Source organism: Mustela nigripes, chromosome 2 (genome assembly GCF_022355385.1).
Source record: "Mustela nigripes isolate SB6536 chromosome 2, MUSNIG.SB6536, whole genome shotgun sequence".
Classification (NCBI taxonomy): Eukaryota; Metazoa; Chordata; class Mammalia; order Carnivora; family Mustelidae; genus Mustela; species Mustela nigripes.
The window spans coordinates 96,679,057-96,701,416 of NC_081558.1; the positions used below are offsets into that span (position 1 = coordinate 96,679,057).

The window sequence follows — 22,360 nt, forward strand, 5'->3', positions numbered from 1 at the left end:
CTCATGATCACTCCTGGGCCAACCTCTGTGGCTTAGTGGACACAGGTAATGATTGGCTTCATCTGAAGTCAACACCTGACTCAGTCACTGGAGTGAGGGCAACAGGAAAACCTGGTTAGCTGTGACTAAGTAGAATCTATCCCTGGAATTCAAGTCAACTCCCGCCAACCTCTGGGCTGCTGCTACAAGAGGGCCGAGGTGAGATGGATGTTGGAGAGACTCCACAATGTCCACTGCTCTGCTGGCATTAATTCACCATCCCTTTCAGTCTGGGAAACAGTTACGAAAGGTCTGCTCTGTGCTGGGCAGGGTGCAGCATACTCGGACAACACAGAAGCCCTGTGCTGTTGAGAGGAATAAATGAGCCAACTTATGCAAAGTGCCCAGTGCCTCCCTCTGCCCTTAATACCTGCTCAGTATCATCTTCATTAAATTGAGTAATGCAGGGCGCCTGGGTGGCTCAGTTGGTCGAGCAGCTGCTTTTGGCTCAGGTCATGATCCTGGACTTCCAGGATTGAGTCCCGCATCGGGCTTCCAGTTCCATGGTGAGTCTGCTTCTCCCTCTGACCTTCTCCTCTCTCATGTTCTCTCTCACTCATTCTCTCTCAAATAAATAAATAAAATCTTAAAAAAAAAAATTGAGTAATGCATGAGTGGTCCCTGCCATCCAGGAGAGAGACTTAAAACAACTACATTCTAGCAGCATGGGAAGGGTAGCAGGAGTAAGCCAGAGGGTGGCATAGAGAGAGATCATACCAGAATGTGCAAAAGATCCAACCCAAGAAACTTATAGCCAGGGATTCCTAAACTTGACTTCACATTTGACGTGCCTGAGGAGTTTCTGGAACTCCCCACACCAATTAAGTCACAATCTCTCTGGGTGGGACCCCACACCAGAATTAGTTTGTCTTTTTAAAGATTCCCCAGGTGATGAAAGTGTGCAGCCAACGTTGCCAACCACAGTCATAGGCTATTGAGGACATAAAGCCCACACATGTAAACCATTAGCAACACCGGGTTCTGAGGATATGTTCAAATGAAGTCCGTGCTGCCAGGCTCAGGGCAAGGAGAGGACACGGCGGGGAGGGGGCTCCAAACGGGGAGGGGGCTCCGGACGAGGAGGGGGCTCCAGACATGGAGAGGGCTAGTAGGGTGGCTCTTGAAAGGTTTCTGTGAGCAAGCAGGGCACAGAGGGCTGACAGGGACCTTGATAGACCGCCGGATTTACCTAATGTAAGCAGTTTGGAGGTGGTATTTTAGTGTGAGGAGGAACAGGTGAGAGAAAAGTTATGTGTGCCAACAGAGAAGGTGTAGCAGTGTGGACTCAATCACAGGAGAAAACCACACTGCACTTTCAACAGATCAGTATAGAGAATTATTAACTACAGTACGGAATTTGAATAACAAAAGACTACTAGCTACTAAGAAGTTGAACTGTCAAGCATATAGGAATGCTGGTATTAGGAGCCCCTTCTAGCCCAGGGCTGCAGTAGAGGGACCCGGGGCGAGCCTTCCGCCCCTTCCGGCTGAGGTCCAGGCTCTGCTGGCACGGAGTGGCTAGTGGAAGGGCAGACAAGTCACTGTGGTGTCACTCTAGTAGAAACAGTCAGAAATGTGCCCTCCAGGGTGGTGTCTCACAGGAGCACGCTTCGCTAGGGATGCATTGCAGGAGTCAGGTCCTGGGGAGGCTGCAGGAGTCCTCTGAGAGGACAGGGGAACTGGGAGCCAAAACCCAGAAGCAAGCAGAGGCTCAGAGGTTACAAAACCTTCCCAGGGAATTAGCAAAGCTCGGGTTCAACCCACATCCACGTTTCTCATATGTCCCACTACCTCTCTGAACGGAAATGCAAGATCAAGGCTAGTCTGTCGGTGTAGGCTGCCCGGAGACAGAAGGGGCCTGTGCTCCACGAAAGCTGTGGGGAAGGCCTCCTGGAAGAGGTAAGGATTCAAATGGACCCGAGGGGCGGCTTTTGCTTTAGAGACCTTGAGAAAACCAAGGAGAAAATGGGAGGAGGGGCCTTGACCTGAGCGACGTGGAACGGTTTCCTGTGCTGAAGGGCAGGATTGAGCTCAGACAGGACTCGGCTCAGCCCCTAGAGAGAAGGTGGAAAACAAGTAGGTGATGAGGACATAGAGATAGAACAGAATCAAGGAAGTCCTCCTATGCCAAAGAACTTGAATTTAAGCAGGGACAAAATCAATTCATTGCAAGAGAGCCAGAGCCCAGGGATGTGGGTCTCTAGGATTCCTCGACTGCCTGCCAACCTCTCTGTGGAATTTAGGGAAAGCAAATGCCAGTTTTGGGGTCAGACAGACCGGGAATAGAGAGCCAGCTCTCGGGTTCAGCTGTGTGTGCTGTGCCAAGTCCCTCAACCTTTCTGAGTCTCAAGGTTCTTGGGCTGTGAATGGGAAACACAGATCCCTTCATTGCAGACTTGCTCAGTTGAAGTCCCTATCAGACAGTCAGGCACACAGCAGTCCTCCCGTTTTTACTCTCTAGGATCCTTTCTCTATCCTAACACCGTGCATGCCTCTGAAGCCAGCTGTTTCCAATCAGGAATTCCAGGATTTCTAAATCAGTGCAGCTAGGGAGCTCCGACATCTTGGTGCAGATAATATCCTCTTGTTGAGTCTGGCCACTGAGCTTCCCGCTCTGCAGGAAAAGCTTGGGCTGAGGGGACACAGTCACCGTGTCCTTGGTCCTCCAGCCAGATCGTGCCATGAAGTGGTGTTCTGGATCTAGTCTCCACAGGGCAAATGACCCTGCTGCTTTCTCTTTCAGGAGGAGAAGTCACCAAACCTCGCTTTGCTCAATTCTTTCACGGAAGCCTGGCCAGTCTCACTATCCGCCCTGGCAAAATGGAGAGTCAGAAGGTGATCTCCTGCCTGCAGGCCTGCAAGGAAGGACTGGATATTAATTCCCTGGAAAGCCTCGGCCAAGGAATAAAGGTAAGGAACGAGCCAGCATCACCACCAATAAGAAATAGGCAGAGGAGGCCTATGGCCCATGCCCTCGGGAAGTGGAGCCCCCCTCCCCCTGCCAGGTTGAGTTGCCTGGAGGTGGTGTGGCAGCAAAGGTGCTGGCGCAGTGGGGAGACTTGTGACTGTAACTTCCCTGGGGGACTTGCACTGTGTCCTGAAATTCCTAGATGGAGCCCTTGTATATCATCAGTTCTCTACCCAAGGGCAGGCATGTGTTCACTAGCTACCAGAAGGGAACGGTTCTGTTTCAGTGGTTCCTGGGTTGGTGGATTGCTTTGTCTATTTGCCAAATGAACAGAAGCATCATGCCAGAATGCCCTTTGGAAATATTTTAAAATAGAATGAAGAGTTTGGCCATGTTAAATATAAGTTAGGAAGGAAGGTCACCTGTGGGTGGGGTGGGGCTGGAATTAGAAGATTCGGAGGTTGCAGGGCCTCAGGTTATGAAATTGAAGCACAGATTGGGCTTCCAGCAGTCTCTGTCAAAGGGAATGTGAGTGGATTCAGGCAAAATAAAAACATTCACGTGATCCAATAGCATGGAAACTGCATTTGGAAAAAAGCGCCTCCTGAGGGGGCAGGACACACAGAGCTAAATGTCCCCCGTGAGTGTCCTCCTGCCTCCCCACCCCACAGACAGCAATAGTTCTGGCCTCACCTGGACCTTAGGAGCTCCTGCTAGCAGGGAGCCTCTGGGAACCGGAGCAAAGAGCTGGGTCAACATCGCCGTAGCCCCTGATCAATCCTTACGGACCCTAGTGAGAATAGGCAGGCCACCCTCTGCCTCCAGGAGCACAGGGCAGCCCCTCCCCTCTAACTGTGGGGTTTCCTCTGTGGGTCATTTCCCAAGGATTGTGTGACCAGAGTAGAGGTTGCCCCCACACCCCTATCTTCTACTAACTTCCTGCCCTGGGCTTACCTCTCCTGGAGAGAGGGAGTCGCTCCCCCCCACACAGACAACACCTTTATTCCCACTGCCAGTGGGGCTAGTGAGGCTCTGACAAGGGGATCCATGGAGGGGCTGGTGGCCTGAGCATGTCCTGCTTTTCTTTAAGCTACAGTCACATCAGACATGCCATCAACATCCATGTATTAGTTCTGGGCTGGGGGGTGGAGGTGGATTCTGAACATCTCCAGCCCTCTGTCTTCAAGGAAATCGGTGATCCAGGTTGAGGTTTGTAATCCAGAGTAGTAAACTCTGATGAGGGTGAGCACTGAGGCTCCCCCAAGTGGCAGACAGGGCCCTAAATGCTTTGTGGTTGTTAACTCATTCAGGCTCAGAACAATTCTGACAAAGGTAACACAGATATTCCTATTTTGCATATGAGGGACTGAGGACTTTAAGAGAAAGGAAACTTGTCCAAGATCCCAGAATTGGTAATGAGAGGAGCCAGAATTTGAACCCCAAGTGGTCCTGCTCCAGAGTTCTAGAACTTGAGGAGCAGCAGTGAGGGAAGGTTTCTTGGAGGAGGCAAGGTCTGAGAGGAATGTTTCAGGATGGGGAAGAATCAACCAGGAGAATGGCAGGAGAGGGGAGCTGGGTGGTCGCTCTAGGAAGATCTGAGAGCTTGAATGATGGCAGAGGGCTGGGGAGCCCCGCCCTGCGCACTAGAATGCCAAGAAGGCCAATGTTACAGTGCCCAAAATGCAGGAGGAAAGGTAGAAAGTGTGGCCAGAGAGATAAGCCCAGGCTGCATCATGGAGCCTCGTAAACTATATTCAGGTATTGACATGGGACAGGGAGCCACTGAAGGACTCAGGCAGAGGATAATGATCTGGGCAAGAGCATGGTTTAGGATGCTCCCCTTGGAGCCTGGATCAAAGGGGGAAGGTGGGAGAAGTGCATAGACAGGGCAAGGCAAGAATGGCTTTCCAGATGTTAGATACACACACACACACACACACACACACACACACACACACACACACAGGTGCACTCAATAGTTGTCATTGAAGGAAAGCTGCAGGACTGCTTCTTATTGGGAAGGACAACTTTCCCCCTGTCTACTTCATGGCCTATTTCAAACCTCACCTGCAGAGCTGGGGTTTGATACTCAGCCAGCTGTTTGAGTTGTTTCCTTAGCATTTTGTCAGCCCAGTGAGGCTCCATCTCCATTGGATTCTGGATTTACTACCCCCCCCAACCCCAAGTGGATGTGCTCTGCTCCAGGGCACCCCCATGAGACCAGTTTCAGGGTTCAAGCACTGCAGGACAAAGAAAGCAAAGAAAAGATACTAGACCAAAAAGCCACACATTCTTAGAAAGATAAATTAAGAGGCAGACCATTTCTGCAGAGCACCAGAGCCTATGAAAAGAGGGAGTTGTGAAATGAGGGGCACACAGAGCCACTGGGGGGTGAGGGGGCTGAGGCTTTTCCGACTTTTCCAGATGCCACCTGTTGATAACCAGTCACTGCAGAGGATCCTTTTCCATCCTTAGGGCACAGCTGGCAAGAACTAGAGCACTGAAGGGGAAGTTAATGATAAGACACAGGATTGATGGTGTCCCCACTGGGGGCTCTTTCAAGTTCATTATCCCTACTCCTCACAACACATTAAATGTTATGGCCCCATTTCAGAAATAAGGAGATGGGGGCTCAGGGACTTGCCCAAAATAAGCCTGTGCTCCTTCCTCTACACCAGCAACTCAGATTAGAATGCGTACTTGAAGTGATTCAGACTTCCTTGCTTCTTGCCCTTCCTCCATTTATCCCTCATTTCATTTCTGAATAATGACTATTAGTTTCTTTCCCGGTTCCTGGCCTCCTGCCTCCTCCCTGAGTGGTCAAAGGAAAGCAAGGGTCTCCTGTAATCAACAAAACCTCCCGTCTGCTCGCAGAACCCAGCCTGGGTTCCTGTTTTCACTTGTTTTCCCCTGCTGAATATTTGTTCTGCATGTCTGCAGTCATTAAGTGGTTGGGGTGGTTACTGTCCCATACCCAAGTGAGACGCTGTGACTCTACGGAACGGCCGCATTCCTGAAGAATCCTCTGTTCTGATCTTCATAGCATCCTGTCTGCCCATCTGTGGAGGAGGGGGAAAGAGGAAGACCTTTGGGACAAGGCACTCCTAAGTTCAAACCATAGTACAAATCCTAGCTGTGTGACCTTGGACAAAATAATTTAATCCTTTAAGCCCCAATTCCCTCATGTGTTAAAGTATACTTCCTTGTGATGTGAGAAATGGATTGGATTCTATATATATAGAACATACACATGCAACATACACATACTATATATATACTATATATACATACACATACTATATATATACAAATACATATATATACATATACACCATATATATGATATAGAGAGATATAGAAAAATATGTATATATAGATAGATGAGATGATAGCTATAGATATATAGATACAGATCTCCCTTAGTAAACCTAATAATAGGTTCTAATAGGACCTAATAGGTTCTCAACAAATCACAGTTCTCTTCTCTAGCTGGGCTGGCCTTGCACTTGGCGTTGCCACAGTGCCAGCTTCATTTGAAACTTAAACCTGGGTGGCGTTATGGCAGAGGACACTTGAATGTGGCAAGTCTTCATCTGGCCCAACCCAGAGGGGCTGGCGGGGATCAAGGTGAATGGCAAGGTGCCTGGAGTGCCAGAGCCAGCTCCCTCTTGAGGAACAGGCCTGGGCTTTGGACAAGGATTTCACTGATGTCCCAGTCTGGTAGGTGCCTGGCAATACTGGCTGACCCTCTGGGAGAACGGACTGTTCCCAAAGGCCATCAGTCTAGCAGCTTCATGGCTCAAAGAGAGAAATCCCTGTGGCCACAGCACAGCTTTCCAAAAGAAAACGAGTCTGTCACTCTTTGCTGGACCCCCAGGAATCCAACCCCTGTCCCTGTGATAATGCTAACGCCATTCTGTGTTCTACACAGAGACGGGTTACCCTTAGTCATGTCATGGGGCTGGGAACACTGCAATTTAAAGCAAAACAAAACAAAAAACCTACTTTGGTAGAAGGTCTTATTGATCCTGCAAGAACTATATTGATGGCTAGGTCAGTACCCACCTTCATGCCCTGTGGCAACCCTCAGGATGCTCAGGTGGCCAGACGAGGGTATTAACTGGAGATCCAACACCTAGCCTAGACATCCTCTCCTTAGGTGGCTACAGTGGGAACGCGCCCTCTGCTGATTGGCATGGGATACTGCTGATTCAAACTTGCAGAAGAACTGTTTGATTTTTTTTTTTTTTTCTTTTATAATTTTATTGAAGTAATCTCTACACCCAGGGTGCCTGGGGCTCGGTTAAGTACCTGCCTATGGCTCAGGTCATTATGAATCAAGCCCCACATTGAGGAGCCTTGTTCTCCCTCTGCCTGCCCGTTCCTGCTGCTTGTGCTCTCTGTCAAATAAATAAATCTAAAAAACAAACAACAAACAACAAAAAACAAACAAACAAACAAAAAAAGCTCTATTCCCAGCATGGAACTCAAACTCACAGCCTCCAGATCAAGAGTCACATGCTCTTCCAACTGAGCCAGCCAGGCACCCCATGATTTTCCTGTTCAGCCCTTATGTGAAGTTTGGATCAGCTTCCTCCACAAGGCTTATCATTCGGTCTCCTGTTTCTCCTGTGCTAGACCCTGTGGTGACCCTGAGGAAAAGTCAGTAGATCCCGCCTTCAAGGTGTTCACAGTTGCCTGAGGGAGGCAGGCAGACAGACAGCAGCAGCAGCTCCATGACTGTGCTGTAGCAGGGATGGTGCAGGGTGGCGTTGGGGAGAGGTAGGGAGGTAGAAGGACATGAGGAACATAAGTGGTATTTTAGAAGAATGGACTTGCCTCTGCTTGAATCTGAAATGGATGATTTGTGCCGCTCTCAGAACAGGGCAGCTCTATGGCTGAGCACACTCTGGTGGCAAGTCCACTGCAAGGGAGAAGCCAGCTCAGAGGATGACTCTGGGATCACCACATACACCCGGGCACTCCCAAACCCAGCAGAGGGGTTGGTGCTCGTGACGACCTCCCAGGCCAGAGAAACTTTGCTCAATGCATGGAGGCCAGAAGGGAGCTGGATCACAGGGGAAGAGCAGCAGTGAAGGCAGCAGTACCTGTGTGGGCAGACCCCATGCCGAAATAATTACAATGTTAGGAATTATAATAAAAGCTATCTTGGACTGAACATCCCTTAAGCACTAGATTTGTTATATACATTACCTTATTTAAGCTCTTGGATAGGTAGATACTAATATCCCTATTATTTTAAATGAGGAAATAAAGTCGGGAAAGGGGATGGAAATCATCCAAAGTTGTATTCTGTAGTCTGCACTGGAATTGGGGTACAACAATCTACACACCCCTGATCTTTCAAAGATGCCACATAGCCTTGGATGAGAATCCTGCCTGGGAAGGTCTGAATTTTTCCACATGGGCTAAAATACTGCAGTAGCAAAGGACTCCAAAATCCCTATGGTTTAATGCTTAAAAGTTTATTATACTCTCACATCAAGCCCAAAAGGTGGAGTGAGGTTTCTCCCTTCAACACCCTAGCCACCAAAGTGCAAGTGGAGGTGGAGGGAAAAGCTGCAGTTTCCCACAGGGCTCTTTAGGGCCTCAGCCCAGGAGCCTCCGCTCATTTCCTCTCACAGTTCATTGGCCAGATGCAGTCACATGCCCCCCTTACCACCACCACTACAGCAAGTGGCTGAGACCAAGTGTAGCCTCCAGGATGCTAAGCATGCAAAGGAAAACAGGGCTTAGTGAGCACTGATAATGACTCCCACAGAGCCTTGGCTGAGAAGACAATGGATGAAAAGTAACCTGAGGAGTAACCTGGCAAAGACACTGAGTCAAATGTGGACCAAGGGGGAACATTTACTCATTAATCTAATGGGATTATGGGCACTCGGGCTAGGTTTTGGGATTTGGTGATATGAGTTGGAGTCCCAGCCCTCAGGGAGCTCATGGTCACTGTGCTGTAATCACTGTACTACCATTTCATAAGCACTACAGGAGCCCAGTGGGGACCTAAAAGAGGGAAGTTGGGGTGCCCTCAAGGAGGAGGTAAGAGTAAAACAAATGACAGTTGAAGGAGGAAAAGAGTAAGCTCTCAGTTGGCTAGGGATCCCATTAAAGGGACCTTATATGGGTCAGTATCATCAATAGTGCTCAGGGGACACCCACCTCCTTTTAGAGTCCTGGTACAGAACAGGGAACTCTTAAAAAGACAAGCCAGATCACAGAAAAGTTAATATAGATGGATTTTTCCTTAAACTCTTAACAGCATACTCCATCTCCTTCATGGCAAGAGAAATGTAAATTAAAACTACACTAAGGTAACATTTATCACCTATCAGACTGGCAAAAATCCCCAACGACAGCATATTCTGTTGAGGTTTTGAGAAAAGAGGCATTCCCACACACTGGGAGAGGGAGCGTGTATTGATATCATTCCTAATTCTCCCATTTTTAGTAATGGGGAATCGGGCAACATTTGTCAAAATTTAAGGTGCATATACTGTTAAACCTAACAATTTCACAAGGAAGAATTTATCCAGTAAATACATATACTTGCACACATATGAAATATGTACAAGATCATTCATTGTGGCATTATTAGTAAAAGATTGGAAATTATCCAAATGTCCATAAGAAACTGGTTAAATATAATTTATATACACAGAATATTATACAGCGGTTAAAAAGGAGGTAGTTTATGACGTGCTAATACAGAAAGTCTCCAAGATATGAGCTAAGTAAAAAAAAATAAAGTACAATAAAGTATTATACTTTTTATTTTTATTGTACTTTAGATTTTACAAAATAAAGTATGTAAAAAGCTACCATTAGTAGAAGAAAGGAGAAAAAAGGAAATCTGTATTGATAAGAATGCTAAAGAGTAGCTCTTAGGACAGGCTTGGTAATGCATCTAAGACATTTCAGTGCCTTATACAACTTTTTTGTTGTTGTTGTTCCCACCCAGTGTCCATTATATATGGGCTTTGGCGCTGAGCCACATACTACCCCACTGTGAGACACAGGCTGATGGACCAGGCCCTAAGGGAACCTGGCAGGTTTCACTTCAGAGGGAAAGGAATACGGCAAACAGGGAACTGGCTGTGAAACTTCCATATGAGTGTGAACCAAATAATGCTTCTGCCCACGTTTCATTGACCGATTAAGTCACAGGAGCACCACTGAGTACAACAAGGCAAAAAATGTTTCCCTTGCCAGGCAGGGTTCCATACGTCACAGAGTCAAGCCTATGGACACTAGGACAGGCATGTATAAGCTCCCACTGGGAGGGGAAGCAACTAATCGTGAACAATAATGCAATCTGGTCCTAAGAAATTACATAATAGTGACTACTTATGGGATGGGATATTGGAAACTGGGTAGATAGGGAGAAGATGGACACTTTCACTTAGTACATATGTATATTTGAATTATGTGAATATATCATCCAAAAAAATACTGCCCAGTAGCTACATAAAAATATATCCAGATCAGGGGCACCTGGCTTGCTCATCTGGAACAGCACGCAACTCTTGACTCAGTTAGGGTTGTGAGTTTGAGACCCACATTGAGTACAGAGATTACTTAAAAATAAATAAGTAAAAATATATCCAGATCTCCTTTTCCTGTGATATGAACTTTGGATACATCACCTGAATGCACTGATAAGCTCCTGATGTCTTACTGATAATATTTCTGCTCAGAGGTATGTGAAGATAAGCTAGTGGAACCTCTACCAGGGCAGCTCTCCCTGCCCAGTGCCTGCGAGAGCAACTGCCCGGGCTTTTCAGGGAGAAGCAGGAATTTGTATCTGGTGTGTCTGGTTTGAGGACTCAAGGGACTCGGTGAGGAGCATCGTAGCTCCCGGACCTTTACCGAGCTCGGGGTACCAGGGACTCTGAGCGGAATGAACAGATAATAGGCCTGGGACAGCTGGCGGGAATGTACACCACAAGGGAACAAACTCCCGGGAAAGCAGGGTGGGGCACTGGGGAAGCAAGACCAGGAATGAGATCTAAGAGAGAAGGAGAGCCATTAACTGAAATGTGAGCTGTAAGGTTGGTAGCTAAGAAGGCGGCGTGAATCAGGAAGGGGAGCACAAGGTAAACTGAGGAGCAGTTCAAGCCCAAAGACAAGACCAGGGAAATGAGCCAAAGTCCCACGTTTCTGGGCAGCCAGCTGAGGGGGTAGGCTGTCTGAGGGCTGAAAGGCTGCTTACAACCTCAAAGCAGCCCAGAGCAGGGACCCCGCACAGGCTAGACCACAGGAGCCCTGAGACGGGCCTTCAGAATCCCATCTTGTGACTCAAGGGTTTCTAACCCCCCTGGGGATCTTACGGGGAGGCCCAGAAGTCCCCCAGGGGTAGCAGGAATTGTTTGAGGGGTGAAAACAGTCCTCCACAGCACTGGGTTAACATTATAGGCCAAGTGATGAATCACTGAACACTGTATCAAAAACTAATGATGTACTATACAGTGGCTAACTTAACATAATAAAAAAAATTAGAGTATAAAAAAATAAAAAATAAAAAAATAAGTCATCCGTACGCACGGCTGCTGCACTTGCAGACACCCGAGACACTGGGCCTTCCTGGCCTGTCCATGCAGAGAGTGGGCTCCATTGTTGTTCACTGTCCCCCACGGGACCCCCTTTCCTCCTCCAGTACCACTTCAACCCCTCGCAGTCCGTCCTGGTGATGGAAGGTGACGACATTGGGAACATCAATCGTGCACTCCAGAAGGTGTCCTACATCAACTCCAGGCAGTTCCCGACGGCGGGTGTGCGGCATCTGAGAGTCTCCTCCAAAGTCCAGTGAGTAGACAGACGCTGGTCAGCTGGGGGCCCAGCTGAGGCAGTGGGGCTGGTCCCTGGGGAATGTTCCCTGGCAAAACAGATTCATCTTTCTTCAGCTATTTGCAGTTTCTCTGCTACCCCTAGGAGGAGGCCCCAGTGGATCTGTGTTCTCTTCTTGTTTTCTTCTTAAAGAAAATGTTCGGTTGCTTTGCCAACACAAATTCAGCTTTCTCTATTTAATACAGAATCTGATGTAGTACTGCATCCTGTAAATTCGCAGAAAGCTCGGTTTTTAGTGATCTGATTTAAGGTTACAGTAGCCGGTACGTAGTCAGTACTTGAAAAATGTTTAATGAATTGGATTAAATCAACCAACCCAGCTTGAGAGCAGCTAAATACCACAGGTCTTCGAGAGAAAGAGGGTCTAGTTCTTGTCCCCAGGGGTCAGAGCCCAGTAAAGGGGATAACTCACATCTTGGTATGTCAAATCATTTCTCAGCCATGGCAACTGCCTGGTGGGACCCCAGAAAAACTCCTGGGAGGCAGGAAGGGGAGTCCCCTAATCCCTGGAGCCAGGATGGGAAGCCAGCAGGATAGGAAGAAGGCTGGTAAAGACTGGTCTGCTGACTACCACGTTACTGGGGCCAGGGACAGGTGCCAGACTAATCCCCACAGGCAGCACTCAGATTCAACAGCTCTAGGGACAGAGGAGGTATACCCCCCTTCACACTAAGGGCCCCCATTGGAAGCCTGTGATAGGGAGCAAGCATCTCCAGCTCAGCTCCACACTGCAGTCAAGTAGAAGGACCAGGCTTCCGTGAAGCGATGAGGGGCACGGTGCCCTCTGGGACTGGTGCAGCAGAGGCCAGGTGAAACCAGGGGCAGGAGCATAACACACTCCCACATCTCGCCCACCACACAGAAGAGGAGGGAGTGGCTCAGCATGGTGACCACCCAGATGGCCCTTTCCCCCGGGAACTTACCAAAAGGATACAGGTTGACGGCCGCCACCAGCTGGAGTCCACCCAGTGTTCCCAGTGCGGCCCTTGGGCCCCGGAGCTCTAGCCTAGGTCTTTGGCTTAGGTGAGCAGCACAGAGTGCCAATGACTCGTGTGCCTGATGCGGTATGATGAGGGTGTTGGATCCACCTACATTTCCTGAGCTCCAACTGTGAAGCAGACTCAGGGCTTGGCTTCTTTTTATATATGCCATCACATTTAATCCTTGCTCTTATGAGGGAATTAATTATGGTCACCCCCACTGTACAGATGGAGAAACTAAGGTTCCCAGGAGTTCCACCTTGCCTGGGGTCACCCAGCCCCGCTGTGGCTGAGCCAGGCCATGGACCTTTTCTAACTTCCCAGGCCTTGCTGGTGAGGTCACAGTGGTCTGCCTTCCAGGTATTTCTGTGGCATCGTACCAGGAGAAAAGAGAGGATCCGTGGCACACCCGCCACAGGGGCACTGTGGAAGCTCCTCATCGAGAGACAACAGACATGAGCACAGGAGAGTTCAGCCCTGGGGTCTCAGCACGATGCCTGTACCCAACCAGTTAGATGGCAGTTTGCATACAAAATCATAGTGCTATACCAAGCAGTGGCTAATTAATGTTACCACTGATTAGTTTGTTAAAGGATAATTAGAGGTTTAACAGTTACTTGTCTCTGGTACCAAAGATTCCCAGTTCTCCCAGAAGCCAAGCCTCTTAATTCCCTAGATGGCTATTAGTTTGTGCTGTAGCTTTCAGTCCGAATGTCTGTTCACACTCTCCGAGACTCCAAAGCAGTCTTGAGACCTCTAGACCCTTAGCAAGGGCTAGAGGTGTTAATGTGTCTCCTCATCCCTGGTCCTGTGGTGGTGGATGCGTTCGTGGCTCACTCTTCAGTGCCATGACATCAGCTGTTTTCCCAGGTGCTTTGGAGAAGATGTGTGCATCAGTGTCCCTGACGTGGATGCCTTTGTGATGGTGCTGCAGGCCATTGAGCCCCAGATCAGCCTCCGGGGCACAGACCGCCTCTGGAGACCCGCTGCCCAGTTTGAAAGTGCCCGAGGGGTGACCCTCTTCCCTGACCTCAAGATCGTGAGCACCTTCGCCAAAGCCGAAGCCCCGGGTGACCTGAGGACCACAGGTACAGATGTGTGCTGGGTTGTAGGACAGGGGCCTTCTGTTCTCAGAGCCATGCCAAGTCCCCCTGCAGGACAGCAGCACTGTTTACCACAGCAGGGAATTTCCAATTGCAGAGCAAACCTGCAAACAACACAGATCACAGGAGGGAAATGAGCCATTTGGCAAATAATTGGTCCATGCATGTACATGATAAGATGTTGGAGGGAGGGTATTTATGTCAAAGGGTAAATGAAAAAAAGCAAGTTGCAAATTACAGAGTTCCTACAACACACACAGAAAAATGCCAAGAAGAAAGCACACCTGACACTGGAAGCGCCGCTCTCTGAGACACGAAGAGCCCGTTTGTCTCTGCTCCCCTTCGCTTGACTGCAAATGCAGAATGTTCAATAGTGCGCATGTGTTACTGTGATAATCAGAAGAGAAGCTAAAGAGGCACAAAGGAAAAATCTAGCTGTGCCTTAGCAGACATACGGCCAAAGTTGGGTCTGATCCACCAGGTTAGTGTAAGCTCTCAGGAGACTTTCCAGCATTATTGGAAGGGCTTCTTGGTGGAGGTGGCATTATTGGAATGTTCTGCCAGGGAGAAACACTCCGTTGCATGAAAAGCTACAGTGCACTCAGCTGGCGGGGCATGGAGGGTCAAGGAAGGAAGGTTAGAGAAGAAGAAAGGGAAACCCAGAGCCCAGAGCTACAGGGGATTATCCATTGAACCATCCTCGGCAGCCTCCTCCAGGAGTGGACTTCCAGCTCTCCCTCCTCTCAGCCTCCAGGAGCAGCTGCTGCTGATGTGCTGGTCGAAGGGGGCCTGAGTCCCTGAATGGCTGCTTGTGTAGTAGTCCGAGTTACTCACTGCCTTAAACCACCCTCGTCCCTAGCGAATGGGGTGCCTCCAATGTAGTCCAATGCAGTAGATGGTGTCTTACCAGGTGTCCCTGCCAGGACAGAGCCCTAGCCTCGTGACACTCCAGATGCATTAGGGCCTGTGAGCGTCCCCTTCTTCCCCTTGCCCTCATTTGGAGTCACAGTCAGATGGAGAAAGGAAGGGCTTCTGCCCACAGTGGTTGCAGGCTGTAACTAGGAGCTTGTGGACGTGCTAGGCCTGCCACTGGCTGACAGGCAATGCCAGGAAAAAATTACCTGGGCTCTCACTCACCTTCTGTTTACGAGAAGTGCAGGCAGAGCACAGAGCCAACTGCCCGAGAGCTGTTACAGGTACTCTTTAAATCTTCTTATTATTGTTAGAGTAATTGTTATTGTAGACACCTTAAGTAAATAGGCTCATGGCACTTGCCGGCAGGCTTCAGCGGCCCGCCCTAGAATCACCTTCTGTCCCTACTGACCTCCTGCTCTTTGTGCTGTTTCTGTACCAACGACAGGCGAGTCCCCCGTGTACACGCCTCTCTCTCATACCTCTGTGTTCTTGCTTTTGCTCATGCCCTACCTCTGCCTGGCAAGGCTCTGACCTTTTCCATCCACATTACTGCTGGTACGTGTCTCCCCCACCAGCACCCTGCCCCCTCAACTGGGCCAGCTATACTGCTCTGTAAGTCCCCCATGACTGATGCTTCCCTGCCCGCCCCCATGTTTGCTAACCCATGGTGGCAGTTACCAGTTAATTAAGCCAGACAGGGGACTCCCTGAGGGTTCAACCATGGCGGATTCAACCAGCACAGTCCCTTCGCACAGTAGGAATCCAGAGAAGTACAGATGGAAGATAGAAGCTATAATATAGCCCCAGAAGAGCAATGAGAAAATGCTCCACAATTACACCATGTCCCCTTCATAGTGTGAGCCATCAGCCAGCTACACAGGGAGGTAGGAGTAGGGATGACCTAAACTGACCTGATAAGAAGCTGGCAAAAAACTCCAGAAACCAAGCAAAGTCCATTTGAAATACAGATACAGTATGCTATCACTAACGACAGGCCTTCCGTGTAGATTAATGTGATTTTTGATTTTGCTGGTGAAACATGAAGCCTTTGAGATCGACAAACAACTAAAAATTAAGCATATGATTATTTATAATTATGTATATCTGGTAAGAACAAAAAATATTTTTGGTATCACTAAAAAATTAAAATAGAAAATAATTATTTAAAATAATTTTCTCTAGTAAGTCCTTTTAATTTCCATTTCATAAATGTTTTATAGTATACAAAATAGATTAGTCCACTTTATAAATAAATAACTATACATATTGAAATGATCTCAGTTGAGAAATTTTTCCCAAAAAGGCTGCAAGATCAAAAGCATTTGAAGACTACTAACCAAAATGTTATGGGAATTTTATAAACTGTGGAATCAGAATGTCATGGCTTGTCCCAGCACTTCCCCTAATTTCTGTGTAAGCCTGGGCAATCCACGCTACCCTCTGGACCTTCCACTTCACCACTGGTGGAATGGGAATAATACTAGTACCCCATTTAATAGCTGTCAGGATTGTTTGCACAGTGCCTGACTCATAGCAAGCACTCCATAAATACCATCACTTTTCCATATTTTTTTAAAATCCAGCAGAGTTAACATGCAGTGTTAGTTTCCACTGCACAATATAATGATTCAACAATTCTGTACATCATCCAGTGTTCATCACAAGTGCACTCCTTAATCCCCATCACCTATCACCCCCACCCCCACCCACTTCCCCTCTGATAACCATCAATTTGTTCTCGAGAGTTAAGGGTCTGTGTTTTGATTTGTCTTTCTTCCTTGTTCATTTGTTTCTTAAATTCCACATATAAGTGTAACTATATGGTATTTGTCTTTTTCTGACTTCCTGCATTTCAGGATCCATCCATGCTATTGCAAATGACAAGACTTCATTCTTTTTTATGGCTGAGTAACATTCCATTGTGTATGTCTATATATACATACACATGGTGGAGTATTATTGCATATATACATGTATATACATACACATATGCACATATGCACACACACACACCACCTCTTCTTTATGCATTCATCTATTGATGGACACTTGGACTGCTTCCATAATTTGGCTATGGTAAATAATGCTGCAATAAAAGAAGGGGTGCATAGGTCTTTTCAAATTAGTGTTTATGCATTCTTTGGGTAAATATCTGGTAGTGGAATTACTGGATCCTATGGTCATTCTATTTTTAACTTTTTGAGGAGCCTGCACACTGTTCCCCACAGTGGCTATGCTCGTTTCCATTTCCACCAACAACAGTGCATGAGGATTCCCTTTTTCTACAATCTCGTCGTTTCTTGTGTTGTTGTTGTTTATTTTCGTCATTCTGACAGGTGTGAGGTGATGTCTCATTACGATTTTGATTTGCATTTCCCTGATGATGAGTGATGTGGAACATCTTTTCACGTGTCTGTCAGCCATCTGGATGTCTTCTTTGAAAAATGTTTGTTCATATTTTCTGATCTTTATTCATTGGATTATTTGTTTTGGGGGTGTTTAGTTGTATGTAAGTTCTTTATATATTTTGGATACTAATCTTTTAACAGATATGTCATATGCAAATATCTTTTCCCTTTCAGTAGTTTTAATTATTTGCTTCCTTAGCTGTGCAAAAGTTATTTACGTTGACGTAGTCCCAATATTACTTTTGTTTTTATTTACCTTGCCTCGGGAGACGTATCTAGAAAAATGTTGCTATGGCTGGTGTCAAAGAAATTACTGCATGTGCTCTCTTCTAGGATTTTTATGGCTTCTGGTCTCTCAGTTATGTCTTTAATCCATGCTGAGTATGGTGGAAGAAAGCAGTCCAGTTTCCTTCTTTTACATATAGCCGACCAGTTTTCCCAACATTTGTTGAGGAGACTATGGTTTTCCCATTGTATAGTCTTGTCTCCTTTGTTGTAGATTAATTGACTTAAAAGCATGGGTTTATTTCTGGGGTCTCCACTCTGTTCTATTGATCTGTGTGTCTGTTTTTTTGCCAGTACCATACTGTTTTGATTACCACAGCTCTATAGAACATAATGAAATCTGGGATTGTGATGCCTCCAGTTTTGTTCTCCTTTTTCAAGATTGCTTTAGCTATTTGGGGTCTTCTTTGATTCCACACAAATTTTAGGATTGCTCGTCTATAAAAAATGTTGTCAGTGTTTTGACAGGGATTGCATTAAATCTGTAGATTGTTTTGGGTAGTATGGACATTTTCACAATATTTGTTCTCCCAGTTCATGAGCATGCAATGTCTTCTCCTTTGTTTATGTCATCTTCAGTTTCTTTCATCAATGTTTTATAGTTTATAAGGATACAGGTCTTTTACCTCCTTGGTTAAGTTTATTCCTAAGTATTTTATTATTTTGATGCAATTGTAAATAGGATTGTTTTCTTTTGTAAAGATTTTATTTGAGAGCACAAACGAGAGAGAGAAAGAAAGAGCACACATGGGTGGTGGGGGGGGGACAGCAGAAAAAGGATAAGCAGATGCCCCGATGAGCAGGGAGCCTGATGCAGGGCTCAATCCCAGGACCCTGGGATCACGATCTGAGTTGAAGGCAGACTCTTTTTTTTTTTTTTTTTTTTTTTTTTGGTTAATGTTAGTTACTATACAGTAAAACATTAGTTTTTGATGTAGTGTTTCATTGTTCATTGTTTGCTTATAACACCCAGTGCTCCATGCAATTCGTGCCCTCCTTAATACCTACCACCAGACCAACCCATCCTCCCACCCTCCTCACCCCAACACCCTCAGTTTGTTTCTGAGTCCAATCTCTCATGCTTCATCTCCCCGCCCGATTTCTCCCCCTCACTTTTCTCTTCCTTCTCCTAATGCAATTCTTTATGTTTGCAATTCTTTATGTTTCACAAGTAAGTGAAACCATAGGATAATTGACTCTCTCTGCTTGACTTATTTCACTCAACATTATCTCCTCGAGTCCCATCCATGTTGATGCAAAAGTTGGGTATTCATCATTTCTGTTGGCTAAGTAATACTGCATTGTATATATGGACCATATCTTCTTTATCCATTTGTCAGTTGAAGGGCATCTCGGCTCTTTCCAGAGTTTTGTTATTGTGGACATTGCTGCTATGACCACTGGGGTACAGATAGCCCTTCTCTTCACTACACCTGTATCTTTGGGGTAAATACCCAGTGGTGCAATTGCTGGGTCATAAGGTAGTTCTATTTTTAATTTTTTGAGGAACCTCCATACTGTTTTCCAAAGTGGCTGTGCCAACTTGCATTCCCTTTACTCCACATCCTCTCCAACATTTGTTGTTTCTTGCCTTGTTGATTTTGGCCATTCTAACTGGTGTAAGGTGGTGTATCAATGTGGTTTTGATTTGAATTTCTCTGAAGGCTAATGATGATGAACACTTTTTCATGTGTCTGTTGGCCATTTGTATGTCTTCTTTGGAGAAGTATCTTCTCAAGTCTTCTGCCCACTTTTTGACTTGTTCTTTGGGTATTAAGTTTGAGAAGTTCTTTATAGATCTTGGATATCAGCCCTTTGTCTGTAGTGTCATTTGAAAATATCTTCTCCCATTCTTTGTTTTGTTGACTGTTTCCTTTGCTATGGAGAAGCTCTTTATCTTGATAAAGTCCCAAAAGTTCATTTTTGCTCATGCTTCCCTTGCCTTTGGAGACATGTCTTGAAAGAAGTTGCTATGGCCAATGTCGAAGAGGTTACTGCCTATGTTCCCCTCTAGGATTTTGATGGATGCCTGCCTCACACTGAGGTCTTTCATCCATTTTGACTTTATCTTTGTGTATGGTGTAAGAGAATGGTTGAATTTCATTTTCTGTATATAGCTGTCCAGTTTTCCCAGCACCATTTATTAAAAGGACTGTCTTTTTTCCATTGGGTATTTTTTCCTGCCTTGTCGAAGATTATTTGATCAGAGTTGAGCATCCGTATCTGGGCTCTCTATTCTGTTCCATCGTCTATGTGTCTGCTTTTGTGCCAGTGCCATGCTATCATGGTGATCACAGCTTTGTAATAAAGCTTGAAGTCAGGCAACATGATGCCCCAGCTTTGTTTTTCTTTTTCAACATCTCCTTGGTGATTCAGGGTCTTTTCTGGTTCCATACAAATTTTAGGATTTTTTGGTAGACTCTTAACCAACTGAGCCACCCAGGAATCCCAAATGAGATTATTTTCTTAATTTCCTTTTTCTGCTGTTTTGTTATTAGTGTATAGAAATTCAAGCAATTTCTGTATATTGATTTTCTATTTTGCAACCATACTGAATTCATTTATCATTTCTAGTAGTTTTTTGATGGAATCTGTAGGGCTTTCTAGACATAGTATCATGTCATCTGCAAATACTCAAAAGTTTTACTTCTTCCTTAACAACCTGGCTGCCTTTTATTTCTTTTTGTTATGATTGCTGTGGCTAGGACTTCCAGTACTGTGTTGAATAAAAGTGGTTAAGAGTGGATATTGTCTAGGGAAAAATTCTGTTTTTCACCAATGAATATGATATACCTGTGGATTTTTCCTATATAGCCTTTATTATATTGAGGTTTCTTCCCTCTAACCTTACTTTCTTGAGATTTTTTTTATCATGAATGGATGCTGTACTTTGTCAGATGCTTTTTCTGCAGCTATTGAAATGATCATATGGTTTTTATCCTTTTCTCTTATTGATGTGATATACATTGATATGTGAATACTGAACCACTCTTGCATCCCAGGAATAAATCCAACTTGATCATGGTGACTGATTTCTTTAATGTATTGTTGGATTTGGTTTGTTAATGTATTGTTGAGGATTTTTGCATCTATGCTCATCAGGAATATGGGCCTATAGTTTTATTTTTTGATAGTGTCTTTATCTGGTTTTGGTATCAGGGTGATGCTGACATCATAGAATGAATTTGGATGCTTTCCTTCACTTTTTTGGGGAATACTTTGAGGAGAATATGTATTAACTCTTCTTTAAATGTTTAGAAGAATTCACCTGTGAAGCATGTGGTCCTGGACATTTGTTTGTTGGGAGGTATTTGATTACTGATTCAGTTTCATTGCTGGTAATTGGCATGCTCAAATTTTCTGTTTCTTCCTGATTCTGTTTTGAGAAGTTATAGGTGTCTAGGAATTTATCCATTTCTTCTAGGTTATCTAATTTGTTGGCATATGATTTGTCATAAACATTCTCTTACAACCCTTTGTATTTCACAGTCTTGACTGTTTTTTCTCTTTTATTTTTAAGCTCTTTCTTGTTTTTATTTTTTGGATGAGTGTAACAAAGAATTCTTAATTGTCCTGATCTTTTCGAAAAACCAACTCCCGATTTCATTGATCTGTTCTATTTTTTTTTCTAGTATCTATATCATTTATTTCTGCTCTAGTCATTACTATTTCCTTTTGATAGTCTGGGTTTTGTTTGTTGTTCTTTTTCTAGTTCCATAAGGTGAAGGGCTTTTTTTTTTTTTTTTTGAGATTTTTCTTCCTTTCTGCGGCAGCCCAATAAACTTCCCTCTTAGAACAGCTTTTGCTGCATCCTAAAATTTTGGACTGTTTTGTTTTCAATTTTCTCCATGTATTTTTTTTATTTCCTCTTTGATTTCTTGGTTGGCCCATTCATTGTTTAGTAGCCCATTATTTAACCTCCATTATTATTATTTTTTTTAAAGATTTTATTTATTTATTTGACAGAGAGAGATCACAGTAGGCAGAGAGGCAGGCAGAGAGAGAAGGAAGGGAAGCAGGGCCCCTGCTGAGCAGAGAGCCCGATGCGGGACTCGATCCCAGGACCCTGAGATCATGACCTGAGCCGAAGGCAGTGGCTTAACCCACTGAGCCACCCAGGCGCCCTATTATGTTTTTTATTATGCTTGTTTTGTGGCCTAATATGTGATTTATTCTGGAGAATGTTCCATGTGCACTAGAAAGTATATGCATGCTGCTGTTTTAGGATGGAATATTCTGAATGTATGTTAAATTCGTCTAGTCCAATGTGTCATTCAAAGCCACTATTACCTTGATGATTTTCTGTTTAGATAATGTATCTATCAATGTCAGTGAGGTACTGTAGTCCCCTATTGCTGTTGTACTATTGATTACTTTGTTTGTTACCTGCTTGCTGCTCTGTGTATTTAGGTGCTCCCATGTTGGGATTATAAATATTTATAATTGTTATATCATCTTGTTTGATTATTTCCCTGATTATTGAAATGTCCTTCTTTGTCTCTTGTTACAGTCTTTGCTTTAAAGTCTATTTTGTCAGATATGAGTATTGCTATTCTGGCTTGCTTTTCACTTCCATTTGCATGGTAAGTGCTTTTTCATCCTCTCACTTGCAATCTGCATGTATTTTTAGGTCAAAAATGAGTCTCTTATAGGCAGTATAGAGATAGGGTGTGGGTTTTTATCCATTCAACCACCTTGTGTTTTTTGCTGGAATATTTAGTCCATTTAAAATAATTATTGAGGGGCGCCTGGGTGGCTCAGTGGGTTAAGCCGCTGCCTTCGGCTCAGGTCATGATCTCAGGGTCCTGGGATCGAGTCCTGCATCAGGCTCTCTGCTCAGCAGGGAGCCTGCTTCCT

General features: G+C 45.4%; 1 protein-coding gene across 1 annotated transcript in view; it reads left to right on the forward strand.

The window, feature by feature from the left end:
* Positions 1-22,360, forward strand: part of CLSTN2 (calsyntenin 2) — a 602,866-nt gene that overhangs the window by 572,929 nt on the left and 7,577 nt on the right. Inside the window, exons 10-12 of the mRNA XM_059391040.1 lie at positions 2,783-2,949; positions 11,622-11,770; positions 13,663-13,880. Of these exons, the coding sequence (XP_059247023.1) occupies positions 2,783-2,949; positions 11,622-11,770; positions 13,663-13,880 (534 nt within the window). The remainder of the gene's footprint in view (positions 1-2,782; positions 2,950-11,621; positions 11,771-13,662; positions 13,881-22,360) is intronic.